Source organism: Haliotis rufescens, unplaced genomic scaffold (assembly GCF_023055435.1).
Source record: "Haliotis rufescens isolate VD_foot unplaced genomic scaffold, xgHalRufe1.0.p SCAF_1, whole genome shotgun sequence".
Taxonomy (NCBI): domain Eukaryota; kingdom Metazoa; phylum Mollusca; class Gastropoda; order Lepetellida; family Haliotidae; genus Haliotis; species Haliotis rufescens.
The window spans coordinates 68929575-68954504 of record NW_025963779.1 but is presented as its reverse complement, the minus strand read 5'-3'; the positions used below and the strand labels follow the sequence as shown (position 1 = coordinate 68954504).

At 40.6% G+C, this 24930-nt stretch overlaps 1 protein-coding gene across 2 annotated transcripts in view; it reads right to left on the bottom strand.

The window, feature by feature from the left end:
- The window catches only part of LOC124134072, a 63684-nt gene that overhangs the window by 32580 nt on the left and 6174 nt on the right, over window positions 1-24930 (bottom strand). The window contains exons 1-13 of one of the 2 annotated variants that reach the window (XM_048400068.1): window positions 23488-23578; window positions 13739-13851; window positions 12407-12472; window positions 11328-11555; window positions 10710-10824; window positions 10348-10495; window positions 8896-9016; window positions 8080-8272; window positions 7765-7909; window positions 7316-7541; window positions 6795-6956; window positions 5401-5543; window positions 2995-3111 (exon numbers count right to left, since the gene is read on the bottom strand). In XM_048400068.1, the coding sequence (XP_048256025.1) occupies window positions 2995-3111; window positions 5401-5543; window positions 6795-6956; window positions 7316-7541; window positions 7765-7909; window positions 8080-8272; window positions 8896-9016; window positions 10348-10495; window positions 10710-10824; window positions 11328-11555; window positions 12407-12472; window positions 13739-13834 (1760 nt within the window). In that variant the 5' untranslated portion in view covers window positions 13835-13851; window positions 23488-23578. Of the gene's footprint in view, window positions 1-2994; window positions 3112-5400; window positions 5544-6794; window positions 6957-7315; window positions 7542-7764; window positions 7910-8079; window positions 8273-8895; window positions 9017-10347; window positions 10496-10709; window positions 10825-11327; window positions 11556-12406; window positions 12473-13738; window positions 13852-23487; window positions 23579-24930 lie in introns of those variants that run through there. The other variant, XM_048400065.1, reaches the window with a different exon arrangement.

The window sequence follows — 24930 nt, the reverse complement described above, 5'->3', positions numbered from 1 at the left end:
TCCTAGCAGTAGTGACACCCGTCCTAGCAGTACTGCCACCCATCCTAGCAGTAGTGATACCTATCCTGGCAGTACTGCCACCCATCCTAGCAGTAGTGCCACCCATCCCATCCTAGCAGTAGTGCCACCCATCCTAGCAGTAGTGCCACCCATCCCATCCTAGCAGTAGTGCCACCCATCCTAGCAGTAGTGCCACCCATCCTAGCAGTAGTGACACCCATCCTAGCAGTAGTGCCACCCATCCTAGCAGTAGTGCCACCCATCCCATCCTAGCAGTAGTGCCACCCATCCTAGCAGTAGTGCCACCCATCCTAGCAGTAGTGACACCCATCCTAGCAGTAGTGCCACCCACCCCATCCTAGCAGTAGTGCCACCCATCCTAGCAGTAGTGATACCCATCCTAGCAGTAGTGATACCCATCCTAGCAGTAGTGCCACCCACCCCATCCTAGCAGTAGTGATATCCATCCTAGCAGTAGTGCCACCCATCCTAGCAGTAGTGCCACCCATCCTAGCAGTAGTGACACCCATCCTAGCAGTAGTGCCACCCACCCCATCCTAGCAGTAGTGACACCCATCCTAGCAGTAGTGATACCCATCCTAGCAGTAGTGACACCCATCCTAGCAGTAGTGCCACCCACCCCATCCTAGCAGTAGTGCCACCCATCCTAGCAGTAGTGCCACCCATCCTAGCAGTAGTGCCACCCATCCTAGCAGTAGTGATACCCATCCTAGCAGTAGTGCCACCCACCCCATCCTAGCAGTAGTGCCACCCATCCTTGCAGTAGTGCCACCCATCCTAGCAGTAGTGCCACCCATCCTAGCAGTAGTGATACCCATCCCAGCAGTAGTGATACCTATCCTGGCAGTAGTGCCACCCATCCTAGCAGTAGTGCCACCCATCCTAGCATTAATGCCACCCATCCTAGCAGTAGTGCCACCCACCCTAGCAGTAGTGCCACCCATCCTAGCAGTAGTGCCACCCATCCCATCCTAGCAGTAGTGCCACCCATCCTAGCAGTAGTGCCACCCATCCTAGCAGTAGTGCCACCCATCCTAGCATTAATGCCACCCATCCTAGCAGTAGTGCCACCCACCCTAGCAGTAGTGCCACCCATCCTAGCAGTAGTGCCACCCATCCCATCCTAGCAGTAGTGACACCCATCCTAGCAGTAGTGACACCCATCCTAGCAGTAGTGATACCCATCCTAGCAGTAGTGACACCCATCCTAGCAGTAGTGACACCCCATCCTAGCAGTAGTGCCACCCATCCTAGCAGTAGTGACACCCATCCTAGCAGTAGTGATACCCATCCTAGCAGTAGTGACACCCATCCTAGCAGTAGTGACACCCCATCCTAGCAGTAGTGCCACCCATCCTAGCAGTAGTGCCACCCATCCTAGCAGTAGTGCCACCCATCCTAGCAGTAGTGCCACCCATCCTAGCAGTAGTGCCACCCATCCTAGCAGTAGTGACACCCATCCTAGCAGTAGTGATACCCATCCTAGCAGTAGTGCCACCCATCCTAGCAGTAGTGACACCCATCCTAGCAGTAGTGACACCCCATCCTAGCAGTAGTGCCACCCATCCTAGCAGTAGTGCCACCCATCCTAGCAGTAGTGACACCCATCCTAGCAGTAGTGATACCCATCCTAGCAGTAGTGACACCCATCCTAGCAGTAGTGACACCCATCCTAGCAGTAGTGATACCCATCCTAGCAGTAGTGCCACCCATCCTAGCAGTAGTGACACCCATCCTAGCAGTAGTGATACCCATCCTAGCAGTAGTGATACCCATCCTAGCAGTAGTGCCACCCATCCTAGCAGTAGTGACACCCATCCTAGCAGTAGTGATACCCATCCTAGCAGTAGTGCCACCCATCCTAGCAGTAGTGCCACCCATCCTAGCAGTAGTGACACCCATCCTAGCAGTAGTGATACCCATCCTAGCAGTAGTGATACCCATCCTAGCAGTAGTGACACCCATCCTAGCAGTAGTGATACCCATCCTAGCAGTAGTGACACCCATCCTAGCAGTAGTGCCACCCATCCTAGCAGTAGTGATACCCCATCCTAGCAGTAGTGACACCCATCCTAGCAGTAGTGCCACCCATCCTAGCAGTAGTGATACCCATCCTAGCAGTAGTGCCACCCATCCTAGCAGTAGTGACACCCATCCTAGCAGTAGTGACACCCATCCTAGCAGTAGTGACACCCATCCTAGCAGTAGTGATACCCATCCTAGCAGTAGTGCCACCCATCCTAGCAGTAGTGACACCCATCCTAGCAGTAGTGATACCCATCCTAGCAGTAGTGATACCCATCCTAGCAGTAGTGACACCCATCCTAGCAGTAGTGATACCCATCCTAGCAGTAGTGCCACCCATCCTAGCAGTAGTGCCACCCATCCTAGCAGTAGTGACACCCATCCTAGCAGTAGTGCCACCCAGAACTACTGGACATCCATGTCCAGAATACCATAGGAAGTTGAACCAATAAATGCCAGCATCTGTCTCAAAAGGCCTGCACATGTCAGCCAGTATAATAGTCAAGTCAGCATCACTGTGACTCGGTACAATCGTGGAAATATATGGAATAAGTCGGCTCATTCTTGTCTCAGGTTAAGGGCCGTTTGTTCTTGAAGGAAATATATTCATGGCGATATCATTATAAGAATCACGTACCTGATAAGGGACGTTATGGGTGCTAATTCTCAGAATGACTGCTTGTAAATATTCTTGTCATACTTTTGTTACAAAGACTTTTATAATAATGACAGGATTCTACGGAGCCACCTGACATAACTGACACTAGTTGGTACAGCAACAGGCAGCTGTAGCTTGAAACTCTCCTTTCATGCAAATGTAGTCTCAGGACATGGGAGCTCTGTGTTGTGTGGTGACTGACTCCTCGCACACAGGACCTCATATTACATGAACTGTATATGTATGTTACAAATCGAACAGTTTACTTACAGTTTAAAAATAGTTCATACCTTCTTTTTATTTTGAGAGAGGCCTCTCTTGATAGTTTGACCTTCAGTCGATCTGCCTCGATCATCACGGGCCATGCTAAAGGCAGTTTTGGACGCCCAGAGTACTTGCTGGCGAAACTAATAAGACATGAAATCATAAGCGTATTATTATGATGATGATATAAAGGCGTTATAAACTTGAAACAGCCAGGGACTAAATGCCACATTATATAGACCTCCATAAGAGACCGAGCATTTCCCCCGAGTTCTGCTTGGTACACGGACCTAGATCAGTGTACCTGATATGCGTGAAAATATTAAAGTCATTTTGATATTTATCTATAATTCTAATCCCTTGGGGTGTATGTTAGTCCGGCAGTCAGGCGAGCAGTCTCGAGGCTGCCACTGTCTCCCCGCCCTGGCGTGACAGTTTTATGGTCGAGTACAGCAGTCGAATGTGGAAATGTGTCAGTAGGAGCTCAGTCGCCGTGGATGATGTATTGAAACGTTTTAATTGCAGCACCATGATCTTCTCTTTGTCTTGAAGAGGGACATCTAGGTACGAATCAAGCGGGCACCTGGCATACTTGCCTGTCGTTATGTTCACAACACGTGGTGAATACAATGTGTGATTTATGAAAACCAGAAAACCAAAATATGACATATAAATTATATAACGCCTACATTTTTTTGTAACTTTCTCTGAGATGGTCTCTGACAGGAAAGACAGTGTGTAGATTGTAATCTACCCTCAGATGGTCCCTGACGGGAAAGACATTACGTATACTGTGGCTTACTCTGGGATGGTCCCTGACGGGAAAGACGTTATGTAAAATGTAACTTATTTAGAGACGGTCCCTGACAGGGAAGACAGTATGTGTAATGTGGCTTACTCTGAGACGGTCCCTAACGGGAAAGACATTGTGTATAATGTGGCTTACCCTGAGACGGTCCCTGACATGAATGATATTATGTAAAATGTAACTTATTTAGAGACGGTCCCTGACAGGGAAGACATTATGTAAAATGTAACATATTTAGAGACGGTCCCTGACAGGGAAGACATTATGTATACTGTGGCTTACTCTGGGATGGTCCCTGACGGGGAAGACATTGTGTATAATGTGGCTTACCCTGAGACGGTCCCTGACAGGGAAGACATTTTGTATACTGTGGCTTACTCTGGGATGGTCCCTGACGGGGAAGACATTATGTAAACTGTAACTTATTTAGAGACGGTCCCTTACAGGAAAGACATTATGTATACTGTAGTTTACTCTGAGACGGCCCCTGACAGGGAAGACATTATGTAAAATGTAACTTATTTAGAGACGGTCCCTGACAGGGAAGACATTATGTATACTGTGGCTTACTCTGGGATGGTCCCTGACGGGGAAGACATTATGTAAACTGTAACTTATTTAGAGACGGTCCCTTACAGGAAAGACATTATGTATAATGTGGCTTACTCTGAGATGGTCCCTGACGGGAAAGACATAATGTATAATGTGGCTTACTCTGAGATGGTCCCTAACGGGAAAGACATCATGTAAAATGTAACTTATTTAGAGACGGTCCCTGACAGGGAAGACATTATGTATACTGTTGCTTACTCTGGGATGGTCCCTGACGGGGAAGACATTATGTAAACTGTAACCTATTTAGAGACGGTCCCTTACAGGAAAGACATTATGTATAATGTGGCTTACCCTGAGATGGTCCCTAACGGGAAAGTCATTATGTATAATGTGGCTTACACTGAGATGATCCCTGGCGGGAAAGACATTATGTATAATGTGGCTTACTCTGAGACGGTCCCTGACGGGAAAGACATTATGTATAATGTGGCTTACACTGAGATGGTCCCTGACGGGAAAGACATTATGTATAATGTGGCTTACACTGAGATGGTCCCTGACGGGAAAGACATTATGTATAATGTTGCGCACTCTGAGACGGTCCCTGGCGGGAAAGACATTATGTATAATGTGGCTTACTCTGAGATGATCCCTAACGGGAAAGACATTATGTATAATGTGGCTTACTCTGAGATGGTCCCTGACGGGAAAGACATTATGTATACTGTATCTTACTGTGAGATGGTCACTGGCGGGAAAGACATTATGTATATTGTAGTTTACTGTGAGACGGTCCCTGACGGGAGGACATTATGTATACTGTATCTTACTGTGAGACGGTCCCTGGCAGGGAAGACATTATGTATATTGTAGTTTACGGTGAGACGGTCCCTGACAGGGAGGACATTATGTATACTGTATCTTACTGCGAGACGATCCCTGGCAGGGAAGACATTATATATACTGTAGTTTACTCTAAGACGGTCCCTGGCAGGGAAGACATTATATATACTTAGTTTACTCTAAGACGGTCCCTGTCAGGGAAGACATTATGTATACTGTATCTTACTGTGAGATGGTCCCTGTGGCAGAGAGAGACGCCATGAAGAGGTCCTTGACAAAGTCGTTGTTGCTCTGCTGAAGGCACAGCATCAGGTCCTGGCTTAGGTTGTCACGGTTACGTTCAAGAAAACCATTTGCGTCGTACATCACCTGGAAATACACAGATGAAACCAGTTATTATTTTACCACCTGAAAATACAACATAGATGAAAGAAAACACGATTTCGATGAAAACAATTACGTAAAACCTCTACACCTCTACACCTCTACACCTCTACACCTCCTTGTAGTCCAATTATGACATGGTGCTCTGGTCAGAAACATAAAATGTTTCAAATGAGCAAGAAAGAGTTTCCGCATGACAAAATAGTTTCCACATAAACTAAATGAATGGTCGTCAGTAAACATGCTATCTTGTTAATCTTAGTTCTTCAAATGCCAATCCTACTTGGAATAGAAAGTAATTATGTACGCAAAATTAATAACGAATAAAAACAATTTTCCTGAATAGTGCACAACAACCAACTGAGGATTCTCGACGTTTATGTTGTCTGTGTAACATAAGCAATGTAATAAACATTTTTTTTTTAAAACAAGGGATTTAAAGCAAAGTTGTAAAGCAAAGATGACCAAATTGTAAGAGTGCTGACCGAGGCTGTCTTATGTATCCACAACAGCAACAACAAAATGGTTGCTTCAGGTATATAGAACATACCCTGCTGAAGCCGTGGATAAACGTTTGCATTAGGGCGTTAACCTACTTTTAAAAACAATTTTATGTCCTGAAAAATTTACCCAACAGAGATCTTATATGAAAGCTATGTGAAAATTATACGTGAAGCAAATACTAAAGCGGAAGAAAGCATGTGGTATTTATGAGATAGCACGTGATACATCAAAATCTGCTCAATTGTCAAAGACTGTTGTGTGACCTTGGCGGTTCTTTAAGACGCTACCTGTGAGGCAGGACATCGTTGTCCGTATAAAGAACACCTGTTGTTAACTTTTACGTTTACATTATTCGACATTTCTGTAAATTCCCCGTGTAGTTTAGATTATGTTTATTCTTCAAATGAGAGATAAATGAATATGACTACACATTTGGGCCATGTTTCATAGAGCGACCGTAGCGTTGCGACTGTCCTGCGTTAAACTATCTGATTTTAAGTCGCTTTGACTGCTTTTGTAAATTATGAAACGAGGCCCTGGTGCAGTGAATGATTTCTGTGAATTTGTGACTCTTATTTTGTGAAGTTTATGCTTTTTATATGACAATTATAAGATGCCACTAAGGATTCGATCAGACCATACGTGCGATCGTACAGTCTCTAAACAAAGCATCATATTACAGTCCAATGGCATATCAGGGTTATACAACTCAACACTATCACATGGATGTACCTTCTCTGCGTAATGCTGTATACCGAACCCAACTTGTGACCTCAAGGGTAGGTAGCGGTCACTCTTGGAGCAGTACTTGTTGAGTTTGTGAACAAACGTTGAGTCTGTTGACTGGGGGAAGTGCGACTCCTCGTCCAGTAGAGACAAAATGCCATGAGGGCGCTGTAAATGAATAGTAGAACGTATGAACAAACTGAAGACCTTAGACCGTTTAATGATTTAAGTTCAATAGCTGCAGAGACCATATACAAACATCAATGAGTGTCGGTTACGTTCCTTATCGAGACAAAAACAAAGTCGTTTCGGTACAAGTGTCAGTGACCTGATTGATAAAGGTACCAGCATCTGTACTGAATGCATTGATGTCAACTGTGTCTTCATTGGCACTACAGCTTCTAAATGACACGTAACGATAAGGGACAGTGATAGCTAATAACAAATTATGAACCAACACATGTTCGTTTTGTATGGGTATAGTTCAGTACTCAGAGAGTTGAGAGCAACATCTAGAAGGCACGTACCGAAAAGACGAGGTCCAGCACCCCATCGTTGGACCTGTAGTTTATGTCTGCCCACTCCACGCCCTCCAGCTCATACTCCTTCTGTTCCCGGGGGAAGATGTAGTCCATGAAGTACTGCTGCAGACGCTCGTTGGAGATGTTGATGAGGAACTGGTCGAAACAGTTACTGTGGAAGTTCTCAAACCCTGACATGTCTAGCAGACCGATGGAGGGCCCTCGGACAAGTCTGTAAGTGATACACATTTATAGCACGTTGTTCAAACTGTAAGTATGAAAATGACATTGCTATATGTAAAACGTGCATTCAGGGGTAATAATACGTAAGTATAGATATTTTTGTTTCAGGTCACTCGGACACAGGTGGGTCCTGACAGTGTGTGTGTCACCTGGTCACTCGGACACAGGTGGGTCCTGGCAGTGGGTGTCATCTTGGTCACTCAGACACTTACTTTAGTTCTTCCGAGTTTTCCGGCCACAGATTCCTGTTGACTTGACCGACAATCCAGCCAAACAGCCTGGCATACAATTCCTTGGAAAGGGCATCCCGTCCGTCGTTAGCTTCCCTCAGGGTTTTCCAGCTTTGGATTCTTTCGCCTGGAAGCCAGGGTGGTAAGTGTTAAAAACGGTCCATGTCGACATGACCACAAAAGAGAAACATTTATCAAATAGACAAATCTTGTTGATAGATCAATATATGTCCGTTGGAATAAACGACACCCTCTCCCCCTATACACACTTAATCGAAACAAGAAACTGGAAATTACCTTTGATGGTGTTGACGTTAGAGATAAGAGCTTCTGTGAGGGACATTTCGTTTTCGATGCCGAGTAGTTTTACGACTGCCGCAAGTGGGTACTCATCCGCTACTGTTACGCCATCCGTGTCCTCACAGGGAAGGAAGACGATGTTGGCCAAGTGCAAGATGGAAGCCAGGATGATGTAGATCACCGTCAAATGCTGTCACAGATTAGAATTACAAAATGTTTTATTGAATCGAATAATCACAATATGATCCTTTTCCACACCCATCAAGGGACTAATCGTGTAAAGTTTGCCACATGAAGCATCAAGCGCGTCACCTTGAAAGACAACGGTGTATACAAGGAAATATAGGGTTTCGTGTTTTGCCTAAAATGTTGTTTTGTGGACTTCACTACTTTTAGCTTTTCGCAACATTACAGCAATATTACGACAGTCAGTGGGTGAGTGAGTGAGTATGGTGTTAGGTCGCTTTGAGTAATATTCCAGGAACATCACGGCGGGGAACACCAGAAATGAGCTTCACACATTGTACCCATGTCGGGAATTGAACCCGGGTCTTCGGCGTGACGAGCGAACGCTTTAACCACTAGGCTACCCGACCGCCCTTTTACGACTGAGGAAACGAAGAATAAACAAGTAATACCACTTAGAGAAGCAGATATTTCCGCTTGACTAGACTATACCACCGACTGTTCCCAGCAAACGAAATCCACATATGACGTTGAAGTTCAAGAGCACCATAAGTATTACCCAGCCATTTTCATTGATTGGTTTGTTGATTTGACAATACGTGCGACAAAACAACTGAATGTGTCTACCTCTTCTGTGAATCCGATCTGGAACATGAGGCAGGTGAGGTCCCCAAACATCCTCTGGTAGTGCTGGAACTCCTCGGGGGTCTCGTACACACTCTTGGTGGGGTCAGCATCTCGCATGATTCTGGAGGACAAGAAGGTGGAACTGATGTACTCTGCTGATCATACATTGTGTCAATCACAAGGCACAAGTGAAGGTGGGTTTCCTTGTAACCGTGTACTGAACGATGATATACTCAACGAGAACGTAGTGTTTCTAGGATCATTTGTGTGAATGCCAATGAAGATGTATGGTAAAATAAATAAGCTCTCATGTATCATTCAGTAATTTATCCGGGCAATATCAATTAAATCAATTATATCAAGTATTATTATGCTTGCTACGAGGTAAATTGTATGGTTTGTTTTTCTGTTTGTTGTTTAACGCCGCACTCAGCAATATTCGAGATATATGACTGCGGTCTGTAAATAATCGAATATGGACCAGACAATCCAGTGATTGACATCATGAGCATCGATCCATGCAATTGAGATACCGTGACATGCATCAGCCAAGACAGCGAGTCTGACCACCCGATTCCGTTAGTCGCCTCTTACAAGCATAGTCGCCTTTTACGGCAAGCACGTGTTGCTGAAGACCTATTCTACCCCGGATATTCACGGGTTAAATTGTACAGAAGTCAACCTTTAGGTATCATGCATTATTAAGTGATTTCGGCACATATGGTGACATATTCAGAAACAATAGTGAGAAATATTATAATTCTTTTTTCGAGGTAAATGTATTTTCTAAAATGTCAGTATAAAAGTATCATGCATCATTTAGTTATTCGGGCACATGTACGTGTATGATGTAATATGTAGAAACAATGCGAAATGTAAGGTCATGATTCTTTCTAGGATTTCAAAGAAAGTAATTATATCGTGAAGTGTGTGATTTGTGGAATGAAGAATATAACCTTCGGTACTTATGCGGAGAACTATTTTTCGGAATAATGAAATATATTAAACATGTTTGAGTTGGGTGTGATGTAGGATTGGGTGTGGTCACTGGGTGTGATCACCTGTGTGAGTGTTAGTGTGATCTAGGACTGGGTGTGGTCATCTGTGTGAGTGTGGGTGTGATGTAGGACTGGGTGTGGTCACCTGTGTGAGTGTGGGTGTGATCTAGGACTGGGTGTGGTCACCTGTGTGAGTATAGGTGTGAAGTAGGACTGGGTGTGGTCACCTGTGTGAGTGTGGTTGTGATGTAGGACTGGGTGTGGTCACCTGTGTGAGTGTGGGTGTGATGTAGGACTGGGTGTGGTCACCTGTGTGAGTGCGGGTGTAATATAGGACTGGGTGTGGTCACCTATGTGAGTGCGGGTGTAATGTAGGACTGGGTGTGTTCACCTGTGTGAGCGGGTGTGTTGACCTGTGTGAGTGTGGGTGTGATGTAGGACTGGGTGTGGTCACCTGTGTGAGTCTGGATCCTCCAGGAAGTAGTACAGGAGGCGGTCCCGGGACATCCCGGCAAACAGAGCGTAGAAGATGTGGAAGTTCTTCTCACCCGCAGAGCGGTGAACAACTCGGGACTTCTCCAGAATGTAGTCATCTATTTTAGCTGAAACAAAATAACGATAACGATGTCAGACATTCCAAAGCTAGTGAAGTTCAATAGTGAAAAACACATTTAGTCGACATGTTGTTACTCGAGGCATGAGGGAGAGACGGAAGCAGGATTGTAGACGTTTATAACAAAAAATCCTGGCCGGTGACGATAACACTGCGCACAGACCACTGGGCCAACCGTATGATCCCGAGGTTGTACAATTTACCTCCGAGTAGAGTTCCATGATCATTGTAATGCAGCTCGATGAATTTCCCGAAGCGGCTGGAGTTGTTGTTCATCTTGGTGGCAGCGTTCCCAAAAGCCTCCAGAAGTGGATTCACCTGCAATTGTGGTCAAGATCTGGTCACATATATATATAATCTGGGCATAACTTAAATACAATGAGCATTATTCTGATATATAAGAAAATAACACTAAGATATTGTCATATTCACATTCAACCAATGTCGGTTTCAATTAATGAGAGCACGCCGTGTTGTAACTGGAATACCGATAAAAGCGGCGTTAAACCCAACTCACTCACTCCAAAGTAATGATTGCACATAAAGTCGGCATATATATTGGTAGTGTTGATGCGAGTTCTGATATCTGCTTTATTTTGCATATATGTCACATACAAAAGCTCTGATGAAAGTGTCGATGGTTAATGGGTTCATCCGTGCATGGTAACATTCCTTTCACAGACAAAAGATCCAAGTGGTTTTCTGGGTGTTAAACACGGACCTCGTTTTACTTTCTTCACATGTAAGAAAACTTACGACGTTATTGATATCTACTTCTGGTTTCTTGCAATGCTGGTAATGGTAATAAGAGTTATACAAACCTTCACTATCTTATCCAGGAGTTGTTTGTCTACACTTGGGCTGACGTGCATCAGGTGCCGGATGATGTATTTAGTGGACTCCGTCTTCCCAGCACCGGACTCTCCACTGACCAGGATGCACTGGTTTTGACCAGAGTCCACCATGTTTCTGTAGGCCCGGTCAGCCACCCAGAACAGGTGAGGTGGTTTGGACATGCGTGACAGAACATTTTTGTAGTTATTGTGGTGCTGTTGAGAAAGAAATTGTGTGTTATTCTGGGCATAATACACAAAGAGTCAAATAGTAGCTTCAATTCTCCAATAGTTGTCCATACTTCGAAACAAGTGGTGTGCAGATATGTGCCCCCACTGTCGAAAAGGATTTAGTAGGGAACCATAGGGTTTCATGTTCTTAAACAGAAGGACTTTACAGTCTTCATAGTACATAGAGAAACTTACGTGTCTTTGATATCAAATATATCAACACGGGTCGATAAAAGTTTTAAACTCCTCAGCAACCAACTTATCGACTCGTGTTGATCTATTTGATATAAAAAGACATGAGGGTAGGATTCTATTTATCATCCAAAATCAATCTTTCAACTTTTTCAGTTCATAAACTGTAATAAGCAGATTCTTGTGTGTACAAAATATAGCTAACAAGCTTCAGTGGCAAAGAGGTTAGTGAAATCATTTCATTGTGACGTGATTGTAACCGATGACGTCACAGTGGTCTTCAAAGTCAATGGCATGTTGGAGTCTCATGGAGTCATGAGCTAAACGTGAAAATTGGCGATGTCACGCACGATTTACTCACTGAACTGATTATCCGTACCGTAAATATACACGTAGTTTTGTTTGTTTGTTTGTTGTTTAACGGCGCTTTACATATAGTCCACACATGAGGAATGCTCCTTTAAACATCACACAAATGTTGGTCATTTCCTCTCTGATGGCTTCAAAATGAAAACGTCTATGGGACAACATTTATATTTGTCAACTTTATTCATAAACCATGGACATAAAACATCAACAAAAATAAGAATGTTGTGTTTTCGTGTCAAGGGCGTACTTGTTACGCTCTCGTGGAGAATAATTACCTTTTCGCTGAATACATTCAGAGGCTTGCAAGGGTTGAAGGCAATAAGAATATCCCCGATGTATGTCTGGAAATGAACAAGAAAGAAGCTACTGAATGCGAACATGTGTGTTAGGATAGACAACATTAATACATAGGGTAATAATAACTCGTTATTTTGATGTGTTATACATTACAGATCGTCAAGGACAGACTCACATATTCCCCACGGTTATGATCCCTGGGTGGTGTGGGTTTTACCAAAGTGCTCAACATCTAAGACCTGTGTGTTTCTGGACATGACTCCCACCTAAAACCTTCTTACACATCTTGTGAGTGATTATATAGTTACTAGTATCAAACATGTGTGAGATCGATTTCCAGGTCCGTGATTGGCTACTCCATGGTGATGACCTAACACCAGATTATGACGGACTACGTTTCTGATTGTAATTCGTTGATAATTTTCTCAGTCGAATTCACTTACGTCTGTTTTGAAACGGTATGGTTTTGCAATGTTTGATAAATGTCCTTATATAATCCACAGATATTGCTGAAACGTTTTTGTGCGGAGGGTCACACTACGTGTAGTAAGCAGTAAGCCGGATGACAACAGTCATCACCGTTGTATTATGTATTAATACGCCACTGTGATCATGAGAATATACAACATATGCATCGATTCGATGCTAAAATGGTGCGGTTTTAGGTGTGTGAGATACATTACTGCATACGTGCTTGTCAAATACCATTTATCTTACAACTCGTTAGATAAATGGTATCTGACAGACGCTCGAGCAGTAATCTCCAAAAACAGGTTCATTCACAAGATAAGAGAATACACATGCTAAGACACACGAGGCTAGAGCATAAAGAAGCGTTGGGAGATTAGTCCCTCGCCTCAAAGGGACCGACCATTTGATATGGGGGAAGGCGGAGGGGGCTGGGATTTTGTATCGAGAGTGGATATTTATTTTCAGCTTCAGTTACTAAACCAGATATATTATTATTTAAAACTTTGAGCATGATTTTTTAAAGAAAAACACCTTTCGACTATGTGTTTTTGTGGCAGGCAATTTCTTCCCTTTTTTAGCCATCTGAAGCATAAATATGTTTTTCAGGCATTTTCGGGGACAATTTATTTTTTGGGATAAAATCCCATTCCTCCCACCAGAATATCAAATGGTCGGTCCATAAGTCTTAAAATGTAATACATTTTATACGTAGAAGTGCCTTCATTACGCAAATAATGACTTTCTTTCTTTATGGTGTTTGGTAGTATTGATCCTCATCCTCTTATATGGTTACATGGGAGGACGTCTTATCATTAAAATGCAAACTACATTTTACTTACATAGTATCTATCCTTTTCATATCTGTGTCTGAGGGTTTCAAGAATAGTTTCTTCATCTAGTACCTCCAAGGAGCAGAGGTCATCTGTGTAGGGCATCTTACTAGGTCATCGGGCTGAAATAGTAGACAGGTCATTATTAAAAACTGTTGATAGAGGATCTGTATGGTCTGCCATTACGTAAGAATATTTGTATGGCATACATGAATAATATAAGTCTTTTAATATTCATGTCAGTTTGATGATATACAAAATGTTTCTTCAAAGACAGTCAGTAAAAAGAAACAATTGCTACAAAGAACTTTATTTCGTGTTGAGAAGTTCAATGTGGAGTGAAAAATATAATTTCGTAAGTTTGGGATAGAGTGGGTGGATTAGCCTGTCACCAATTTTTCTATTATCCGAAAATATACTTTGAGGTCATTGGCAGTTTACTTTAATAAGTAACAGTTCTTATAAACACCTTCTCCATCTTATTAGGTATAATAACGAGGGAAGAAGCAATCATACTCCAAGGCTCTGGCGCATCACCCCCTTTATAAATGATTGCGAACATGGATTCGCTTGACAAAAACATCTTTTTGAGGACGTAAACATTTTCACAGTGAACTTTAACAATATGTGTGTATAGGGACGGGGTGGGGTGGAGACTAAAAACTAAAAGAATAATTTTTAACTACATTGAACGTTGAACGGCTCCATGGGGCAAGTTAGGGCTGTTGACGAGATGCGGGTTTACTACTACCTTGTGTTTTTGTTCTTCGTTTGCATTTGTAATTGAAGCGGTTCTTTAAACAACCTTTTCTGGCCTTAAATAAGTATATTAATAACATATTTTAAAAAATGAAAGCAAAATTAAACCATGAATGAACACAACGATCGCGACTTAAGGAATAAGGTTAGTAATGTTCAAATGGAATGTTAATTAATTTATACATGTAGGCGTGTGTTTTGGTTGTGCAGCAATCGCATAATCTATCAAAACTGTGACGTCACAGTGTTAATGACATCATATATGTCTTTGCTTTGTTCATCCTATTTAACCGATGCACGTATCAGATGTTGTGTATCCGCTTAGGCGCGTGTGTTGAGAGACGTTCAGTTAGTTGCATCTGACGGTATGCACTTAGTAACCTCAGCAAATACACTCACCGCCAATCCATCAAACTGAAAAAAAACCTTGTCAAATAGTTCACCCTTTCCTTGAAACTTGTCTAAAAGTATACGAGTGAGTAAGCGAGTGGGTGAATTGGGTTTAACGCCGCTTCTGAAAGTATACGAACATTGAGACATCTCATGTCATTTTTCGTGTATGTTGTCATACAGCTACTTTATTATGTATGTCATAACACGTCAAACAATTATTTTTGTCTTCTTGGAATTACTTCTACCACTGTAGCCTGGACGAGTTTCTATTTAAAGAGAATACCTGAGAACGAAGCTTTTTATGCTTCGGAACACGTATGTCGAGAAATAAAGTATACAAACTATAAATATTTAAAATAATGTGTTTTACAAGAAATGCGTCAGGATAAGAGGAATGACTAACATGTTTGATGCGTGCACACACACGCGTAAAGATGTAGATACAGTTAGATATATTCCATGTAAATGTGTTAATAAATACCATCCCCTTTCAAACTTATGACAGACATCCTGGTACATGTTTAAAATATGCTAATACAAAGATTTTATTCATGATTTATAATTGTTTTCTATTTTTTCCCAGGTTCGCCTAAAACCACGCGTCATTGCAGCGCCAGTCCCTGTCCGTTTGCCTCCCAGGAGCGTGACGTCAGACGTCAATAGAGAAGCCACTACATGCCGAGTTATGCGGAACTACAGAGGTTTATATAAGTTACATGGCGTTTTGAACAAATATGGGATTGTCTGGAATTGCTGAAGACTTTCACATGACGATCGATCGTTTTTGTTTAAGACAGAATAATTTGTCATTCGTAGACATATGAGTCATAACGTCAAATCATATCGTAGATAATAATAAACAATGTTATCATAGGTATATGTATTTTTGCTTTACCATAAGATGCGAAAAGACCAGGATGTGTTTGAAGGACTAGTATACGTTTCCTAATACGTATATATGGTTGAATAACAATTAATTCCTTGCCGAAAGTTGCAAAAGTATTATCAGACAGAACAAATTTCTTTCTCGCTGCATCCATAAACAATGATGAATATTTCAGTTTGTGGTAACAGCTTAAGTGCAATGTAACAATGTTACTTTTGAGTTTGTACATACTGTATGAATATCATGTAAAGTTGTGTAAATTGCAGGTTTTAGTAAATGTCTGATTGTAATGCTTGTTAAAGTGTGATCAAACAATTATATTCAGTTCATTTTGTGGTTATTGTTTCAGTGCCATCTAACATATATTCACTTCAGTTGTGGTTATAGTTTCAGTGTCATCTAACAATAATTTCATTCACTTCAGTTTGTGGTTATTGTTTTAGTGTCATCTACCACTGATATCCATTACAGTTGGTGGAAATTATTTCTGCGTCTTGTAACAGTGGTAGACTGATGCTCGACTGCCAAGTCATGATTGACATCTGACATTTCGTCAGACTGTCGGCGACTATTTATTTTGTAACTGGTTAAGTGAAATGTAACAATGATATACAGTTCAATTTGTGGTAATTATGTCAGTGTCCTGTAACAGTGCTAGACAATTGTTCGATTGACATCTATTTTGCCAGGCTGATGGAAGGGTCATCTGATTTATTGTTTAAGATAAGGTCAATCTCGTACTCGAATTTGAAGTTCCAAATTTGATTATTGTGTAATATCAATTTCTATTTGACAGCATTGTCTGTACATATACTTCGTGGTAGTAGAAATTGAAGTCGAAATCAGATAAATATACATCTTTCTTTGATAACGTGTTGTGAAAAAAACATATTTAGTCCTTCTAAGCAAGCTAACACTCGATGAGGATTTCGGTGATATGTGTTATGACTGTGTGATTACCACAATTAATGATGACAAATTACTTCACACGAAGGGACACATGTCAAGAAGTAATGATTGATTTACGTTCAGTATTACTGAAACCGTCAAAAACTACTTACCTCGTCGGAATCTGACTGAAGTAGCGTCACGTACGTTGTTTGATATCGACACAAGAAACTTTGTTGCTAGCTAATTGTTTTCCATTTCATGTTTCCAATATTCAGAAAGAAATACGATATAAAACTCACCAAAACAGCACAAAGAATGTAAGGTGGGTTCCAAAACAAAATTACACAAATAACAAGTTTTTGCCTTATGCCACTTCTCATATAGCATACTTTTATAGGGTCATAAATCTGCCAACTGAAGCTGTCTCAGTTGAAAAGCCATCTTCTACCTATTTGCCACCTTGTAGTCATAGCTACGAGCGTATCTCTACATACTGGTGTACTCGCTTTAGTATACAAAGAGTTACATACAGATGGGGAATAAACGGAAAGAAACCAGATTTGATCTTAGAAAACCACGGATTTTCTTTCCTATCCTAAGGGGCCATGACAAATTAATTGTCAGCTTCAGTATCTGATTAAATATATGAGTGGCAATGAAAATACTCTCCTAAATGCCAAGGTATTTCTGATTTCGTTATGATGGAAGAATACACGTAAATGTTGTTAGTATACAATGGTAAATCAAATCAAATAATGTTCACTCGAAACTTATTTTTATAAAATATGTTTTCTTTCAATCTCACAAGTTGAACCATGATATTTCGGGAGATAATTTGATTCAACTTTTCAGGGTATGATCGATTCTCTTCCTTATGTTTTCCTAGAAAAAGGATCGACAATCAAAACACCGTCTGAGGTGACATAGATGAACAAATGTGTGTTGTCAGACCAGTCGGCCCGGCGATTATCACAATTAAGTAAATCATTGTTTCTGCTTAGTGAACACCATGCACAACTAGCATGGGCCGAGTTACGCACATACATTTCAGTTTATGGTGGATTTATCGGATGGTCATCCAATACATATGCACTTTCTTAGTGAAGTACAAATTCCAGTACTGTTGGGGTTGAGTCCCGTCCGGGATTCCAACCCACACTATCAGAGTGAGGTACCAAACTGTGCTTTACTTACATTTGTTACATTTGACAACTTTCTAATCCAACTTTCTAATGATAGCTTTCGGCCATGGGAGCCGTGTCAATTTACATTTATCAGAGGGGTACACAAAGTACATGATCTTGAATACCAGTTGTCAGACTTTCATTTTTTTGTGGACGCCTTGGTGGCTGAGTAGTTTAGAACGCGGACTTTGTGTGCTGGCGATTAGGTGCCTCACTCTGAGAGTGTGGGGTCGAATCCCTGATTGGACTAAAACAAGTTTTATAATTTGTGCTTTACTAGGAAGTGTTATCTCAAACATTAAGTTGTTACATTTGACCACTTTCTAAATGGCAGTGTGTATTCATACAAATACATTGACATAGCCAATTCACTGACTCACATACAGTAAAACCCTGTTAGTCCTGACAACCCGTCACAAATACATGCAAAGGCAAGTCAATTGTTCTCTTGAAAAAAATGGGTAACATATGGTACAAGTCAAATAGGGAATTGCATCGGACATCACCTTTGTCACTGACGCGTCAAATTTGGATGTCCCCCACAATGTTTTTTGAAAGCTTTGCTGAGGCCTTGGATGTTAGTTTATTACGATCTGTTAGTTTATTCAGAAGGACGATTGCACTTCAGACGGTTTTGCCCAAATTAATGTAACGTGTACTGTATTTGTTCCATTTTCTATTTCGCTAATGCCATTTCTTATGCTGAGATGTTCCACCGGCATGTTCTCTCCGGTGTAAACACATGAACCAGATGACCACCATCGGTCAGCCAGATTCCCAGGCCAGAAACTCGATGACCTCAATTGACAGTGATGCATGTGAACACATACTCGTCGTGTTGCTGATCCTTACTAGTTTCTTGGTTCACGGGGGTCAAAGGCCGTGTCCATTGATGATAGTATGTAGAATCGAATGACTGATGACAAGATGTAAACACCGTGTTCAAGATACCCTCTCACTTTATTTACTCTCTGTCATTGTTATACCATGAAAATTATAAGAAGTAATTAATATATAAACAAAAATAATAAAAATGTAAATGACTTATTGAAATTGTTTTGTCAAGAAATGTAGTCATCACAACAAGGCATAATGTGTTTTTTGTTTAATTTACATCTGATTTCTATTGGCAAGTGTATTGTTACAAAATGTACACGTACTGTGCGTTGTTGTGTACGTGGCGTATTCGCAGAACATTACTCTTACCGTAGTTTTCGTTGAAAGATGCAAATCCACAAAGAAATAAAATTACATGGCTTTGCCTCTAACATCAAGACAAATCCTCCCTGAAACTGAGCAGATGCATGTCCTTATCTGATAATGTCCTTCTGCACCCGGTATACACTGATACAACTCGTTGGTTATATCCCGCAGGACGGCTTGAGGAGGATATGTTCAACTTCTATACAGTTGATCTTAAAATATTTATCTTTAACTATCAATTTTCTCACCAAACTGAATGACACATCGCAATCTTTAAAAAGATGCATCCTGTTTAAGTACTGTAACAAGCTTAAGGAAGTCAAGCGCCCAGTTCGACCAAGCGATGTGAAGTGTGGGAGTGAGGGAGTGTGGAACCCAGATTAGGACAGAAGTGTGTGTGTGTGTGTGTGCGTGCGTGCGTGTGTGTGTGCGTGCGTGCGTGCGTGCGTGTGTTTATGTGTGCGTGCGTGCGTGTGTGTGTGTGTGCGTGCGTGCGTGCGTGCGTGCGTGCGTGCGTGCGTGTGTGTGTGTGTGTGTGTGCGTGTGTTTATGTGTGCGTGCGTGCGTGCGTGTGTGTGTGTGTGCGTGCGTGCGTGCGTGCGTGCGTGCGTGCGTGCGTGCGTGCGTGTGTGTGTGTGTGTGTGTGTGTGTGTGATATTTAAATATTCATTGTCAGCGGATTCATACATAATCAAAACAGTAAGAAATCGTAATTATTCGACAAGTTGCAATATCGCTATCTGCTCATGCATTAGATAAATGTGGAGAAACAGCCCTGGCCGAGTTGCCCTGGTGTAAGTGTGAGCCCTGTTGACCTATTTATGATGAGAACTTTAAGAAATCACATTAGGATTCGAGTACCGTTTATCCGACATTCTACCCTGACTTTGGAAAATTCTCGATTCTCATTGGTCAATAAGAGGTTTCAAACCACAATAACCACTTCTGATTGAAACCTCTGACTTCAGCTGACACATTGCTTGAAATCTGGCGCTTTGCCGGATCTATGTCTTACAAAGGCGTCTAAAATCAGGATGTAAAACATCAGGACACGCGTTCGGTTCCAAATTCCATTTAGAGCAATCGAACGTACAGGCAACGCAGCAATACATTGAAAATACTGCATGCTAATATCCCAATTTCGCTTCTTCGGCTACACTATATCTGGCATTTCGATATTGCCAGCGTTTTCTTATGTTTAAAATTGCACTCTATACGTCATTTTGTTGTTTTTTAAATTTGTCTGTCTCCTAAATGTTATTGCATTTGGCATTGTGTTATGGCTGAATATTTATTCTATTCATCCTGTGTAAGAAACAACAAAATCACAGTATGCATTTGCTATCATTTTTCAGGCGAGCTGATCGTAAGCTTTGATTATGTATATACCCTACAGCACATATACCAGCGCTCTTATACAACTAAAAATATCACACAATCGAGAGATTCTGGAAGGCAGAACAAAGGTTATAATATCCAGAAACGCTATATATATTTTAAAATATTTGATTCTTACAGAGCCTCGTGACATCGAATACGTTCATTTGTACAGCTGCAGATGTATGGGCTATTGTTCCTTTATGTGGATATTCACGGATACATTCCTCGAACAAAGTAGCTGCCTAAATCTATACATATACAGTAACTGTAACTTTGGTAGGTTGTAATTATGATATTTGCATTTTGTTACATGTGTAAAATGTGATTCACTCAGGCAATTTATAAAATGTCTAAATATTTCAGTAATTTATAAATTGACTGAAATATCTGTCCAGATTGACTAACAATTATTAAGAGGTTCAAAAGGGCTTAAAACATCACAATAGACGAGTTATGCAAGGATGAGAAGGGCAAACTATAGAAATGTACTATGAATTTCGTTTTCTTTTAATCCTATCCCTAGGTGATGAAATAAATATTTAAAAATGTTTGGAATTTGTTAACATAATAACATAAATGGACAGATTTTTCAGTCAATTTGTAAAATAACGGAATATTTAGGCGTTTAATAAATTGCCTCAGTGAAAGTTTTACACATTTTGACTAAACAAAATATGCACACGATAAAATAAGCAATGCTCAGGTGAAATATTTATTTTGTGTTGCAAGTAAAAATAGTGTAAATGAAAATCGCACAATACCAAGCAAGTGACTTATCAAAACTTCGTCACCATTACCGATGCCACCCACAAAGATGCCTTCATTTACATATTATTTTCAAGACTAAACTGTAGTTCATTTTGTGGATAAATGTGACCATACGCCCGTATACTTTCAATAAAAGCGATAAATGCTCTTGCGAATAGCGCAGCACGAGTCGCGAACTAGTCTAGATTTCTGCTATATCATACGGGTACTCACAGGGGGAAAAACAATAACAAAGGCAACCATATAATAATCAGAACCGCAAGTCTTATGGCAAGACTAGTAACATGCCCTTGTTTGAACGGTTAGTTGCACATGAATTAGCCATGGCACAAATAGTTGGACATGATAAAATTCTTAAAGAATTTTCTCTTTATCTTTTACTAAACCCTGTTCATCCTAGTTTGAATCGGTGTATACCTAACAAACACAACGACGATAACTATGACACAATAGAAACATATCACCGAGTAACAAATCTGCTATCAAATGTAATAGCAGTCATCCTGATTTGTAATAAATCAGTCTGAACCTTGTGACGCACTCATACCGGTATATTGCATAATATCGCGTAATCGATTATCCTAGCCTTACATAAAAGATACCGCTCATGCGCTTCATATATATTAGTGTCAAGGGTTAATATGACGTTACGCCTAACAAATTAATTACGAATGTTGTTTATTGATTTCCAGTGGTATTTGGATATTATTATTGTGGAAGTACATATCTTTAAAGAAGTCTTTGTATGGTTATTGCTTTTTTGTGGAAGAGCGGGTCGCAGGATATTATTCGCACTATCGGAAATTATTAGACGAATTACCTCATAATCAACATTAAATAAATGAATGAAATATACCATAAACATACATGTGATCCATGTTAAGACCGATAATAACTGCTTGACAGAATCATCAAAGACAAATATTAAATGTGTATGTTTATCAAAGGTTGTTTATCTCATTATTAATGTGATTTCGGTAATTGTTATTGGTACAATTCATCGGTAAGCTGAGAAAAGTGTGAATCATTCAAAATATGTTAATTGAGGTTCGAGTACTGGGACTCATTTCTGGGTTCGAGGTATCGTTTGAATGTGAATCTTGAGTAATGTAATGACACTGATTTAAGGACACGTTTGGGACAGTAGGTTTGGCTTGAGATAGGAATCACATTCGAGATTAGGGGAGACTACTGTAAATGTTGAGTTGACACGAAACAGGGCACAAAGGTGAGTAGCTTTACGAAATATTGTGTCAGCTCGTTTCCTCGTAGGGAGTGTATACTAAACATCATTGGACATATATTGACGCTTTATGTCAGCCCGATTTCCAATAAACACAGTTTGCACTTGTTGACTCAATCAATGTTATAGAATGACCAGGAGCGCTGACACAACAATAGGAAGATACTCCGTTACAACACAGTATAAATTTTAAAGCGATTCCTAACATGGTGTTCTCCAAGGCGGTTGTTCCTCTCCACAACTATTTCATTTGCTTGTGTAATTATAATACCTGTTATTTAAAATGGCGTGTTTGAATCGTGAACAATGAACAAATTCTCATGAGTGAGTAGATGAGTTTGTTTTAACGCCATTTTCAACATTTGCAGGGGTCATTTTAACCCGAAATTATCCAGGTCGTGCTTGGTCAGTACGTTAGTAAAATCAATTATGTAAACTTGGCGTAGAGTGTTCAATACACATATTTGAATGTTGTATCTATATTTTTAATGAAACCGTTTTGTTTCTACGTAGAAACACCCATTTCATTTGATACATCAAAGTTAGGCGGGGTGTAGACATAAGTATTCAGAATATGTTATACATTGTTCAGTGATTGTTACGGAGATCACAACTGTGTTACATGTCGTGAATTCCAACTGTCAATTTCGCACAAAATCGACGACGATCAATCAAACAGGTTAAGAGGATATTTTTCAGTGTGTGTTTCAAGCGATGCAATACTTTAAAACACCATCTGTCAATTGTGTCAAAATTATATACATGACGGCAAGCACGGGTAGAGGTTCATTTACATTTCTATAAATAAAGGCTTAGTGCTAACGAAACCCAGTCAAACTGACCACGTTCACAAATCATTGAAAATATAATTATATCACAATGACGCTAAACATGTATGAAACGTATTAAATTTTACTCGAAAAAGTATCAACGTAACCACATCTACATTACCATAGCTGCGTCGCGTATGTGTTACGGAGAATCAAAACACACTGTTCATTCTGTAAGACCAAACACCGCAAGACTCAGCCATAATGTAAACAGAACATACCTCAGTAATCCCGCCTGTCTTCACACTTGTATATCCAATAATGTGTAATCCTGTTCATGGGTGCAGCTATTGGACGTTACCGGGGCTGCCCTCTCACTGTCTGTCAGTCAGTGAACGCTGGCGAGGACTTTAACGATGTAACGATGCCTCTGGCGGAATTTACCTCGCATGAACCTGAACAGTGCCTATTAATAATTCGGCTAAAGACAAACGCGAACGACACGCATGGTTGAACGTGTTATATTTTGTGGTCTAATTAATCCCTCGAAGGTGTGTTTATCAGCGTCAGACCGCTGACAATCATTTGATTTTCATTACGAATAGGTATGATCTTATTGTTTTGATTGAATTTAATAAAGTTCAAACTTCAACAAAAACTACAAATAAACATGTTTTTTTTATTTTAGCTTCTACGTGTGCACCTTTTTAACAATGTTCGAGAAGTTTAGTATTCCATTATGTTCTTGTGGTATTTCATTACGTTTTCAAAAATGTTGTAATGGTTTTAATAAAAGCGACAAAATTCTTTTCCTAATTATAAAAAAATTAAATCATTTTACAATTCCGACTATATCACGAGCATGTGTTTGTAAATCAATATCAAATTGTGATTATACTAGGTTTTCGCGAAAAGGGTGAGCGTATCCTGTCCTATCAGTTGTACCCGTCACAAACACATGCAAAGTCAAGTCAAATACTCAACTGAAAAAACATGGCAACATATGGTACAAGTCAAATTAGGGAATTACATCGGACATAATTTTCGTCACTGATGCGTCAAATTTGGAGATGTCCTCCAAATTACCCTAAAACGTTTTAAAAGCATCACTCGTGCCTTGAAAATTGTAAACCTTCTTGTAGCGTTCTTTCTTTACAATTTAATAAGACTTTTCATTTAAATGTATTTGTTCATTATTATATATCCATATATATAATAAATTGCCTGCCACAAACATTACATTGTGGCAAGGTGTTATTCAGGCTCATAGGTTTAAATAAAACTACATTTGGTTTTGTAGTTGTAGCTGAAAAATATTCCCCACCCCGGACCCTACCCCCACCCCCTTCAGGACAAATCAATTGGTTGGTCCCCACCCCCCACCCCACCCTAGTTTTATGCCCATCACCGTTTTTTATCTAACTAAAAGAGTTTGGTTTAAGACCTTGTTATAATATAGCTCAGAAAATAATAATTATATACACAACATCAATGTTAAAGACACAGACTGACAATAATACAACAATGGTAACACTTGTAAATAATAATGTACGATATTGTAAAACCTTACAGATGTTCACATATAACACCGCGAGATACAGGTCAAAGCAAGTGTTGAAAGTTGCTGTATATTTTATAGTCCAGCAGTATACAGCTACCATCGCACTACTGACGTCACCACTGGGTTTATGACAAGCCTCTAGGCACTAAGGCACTTGGCTACA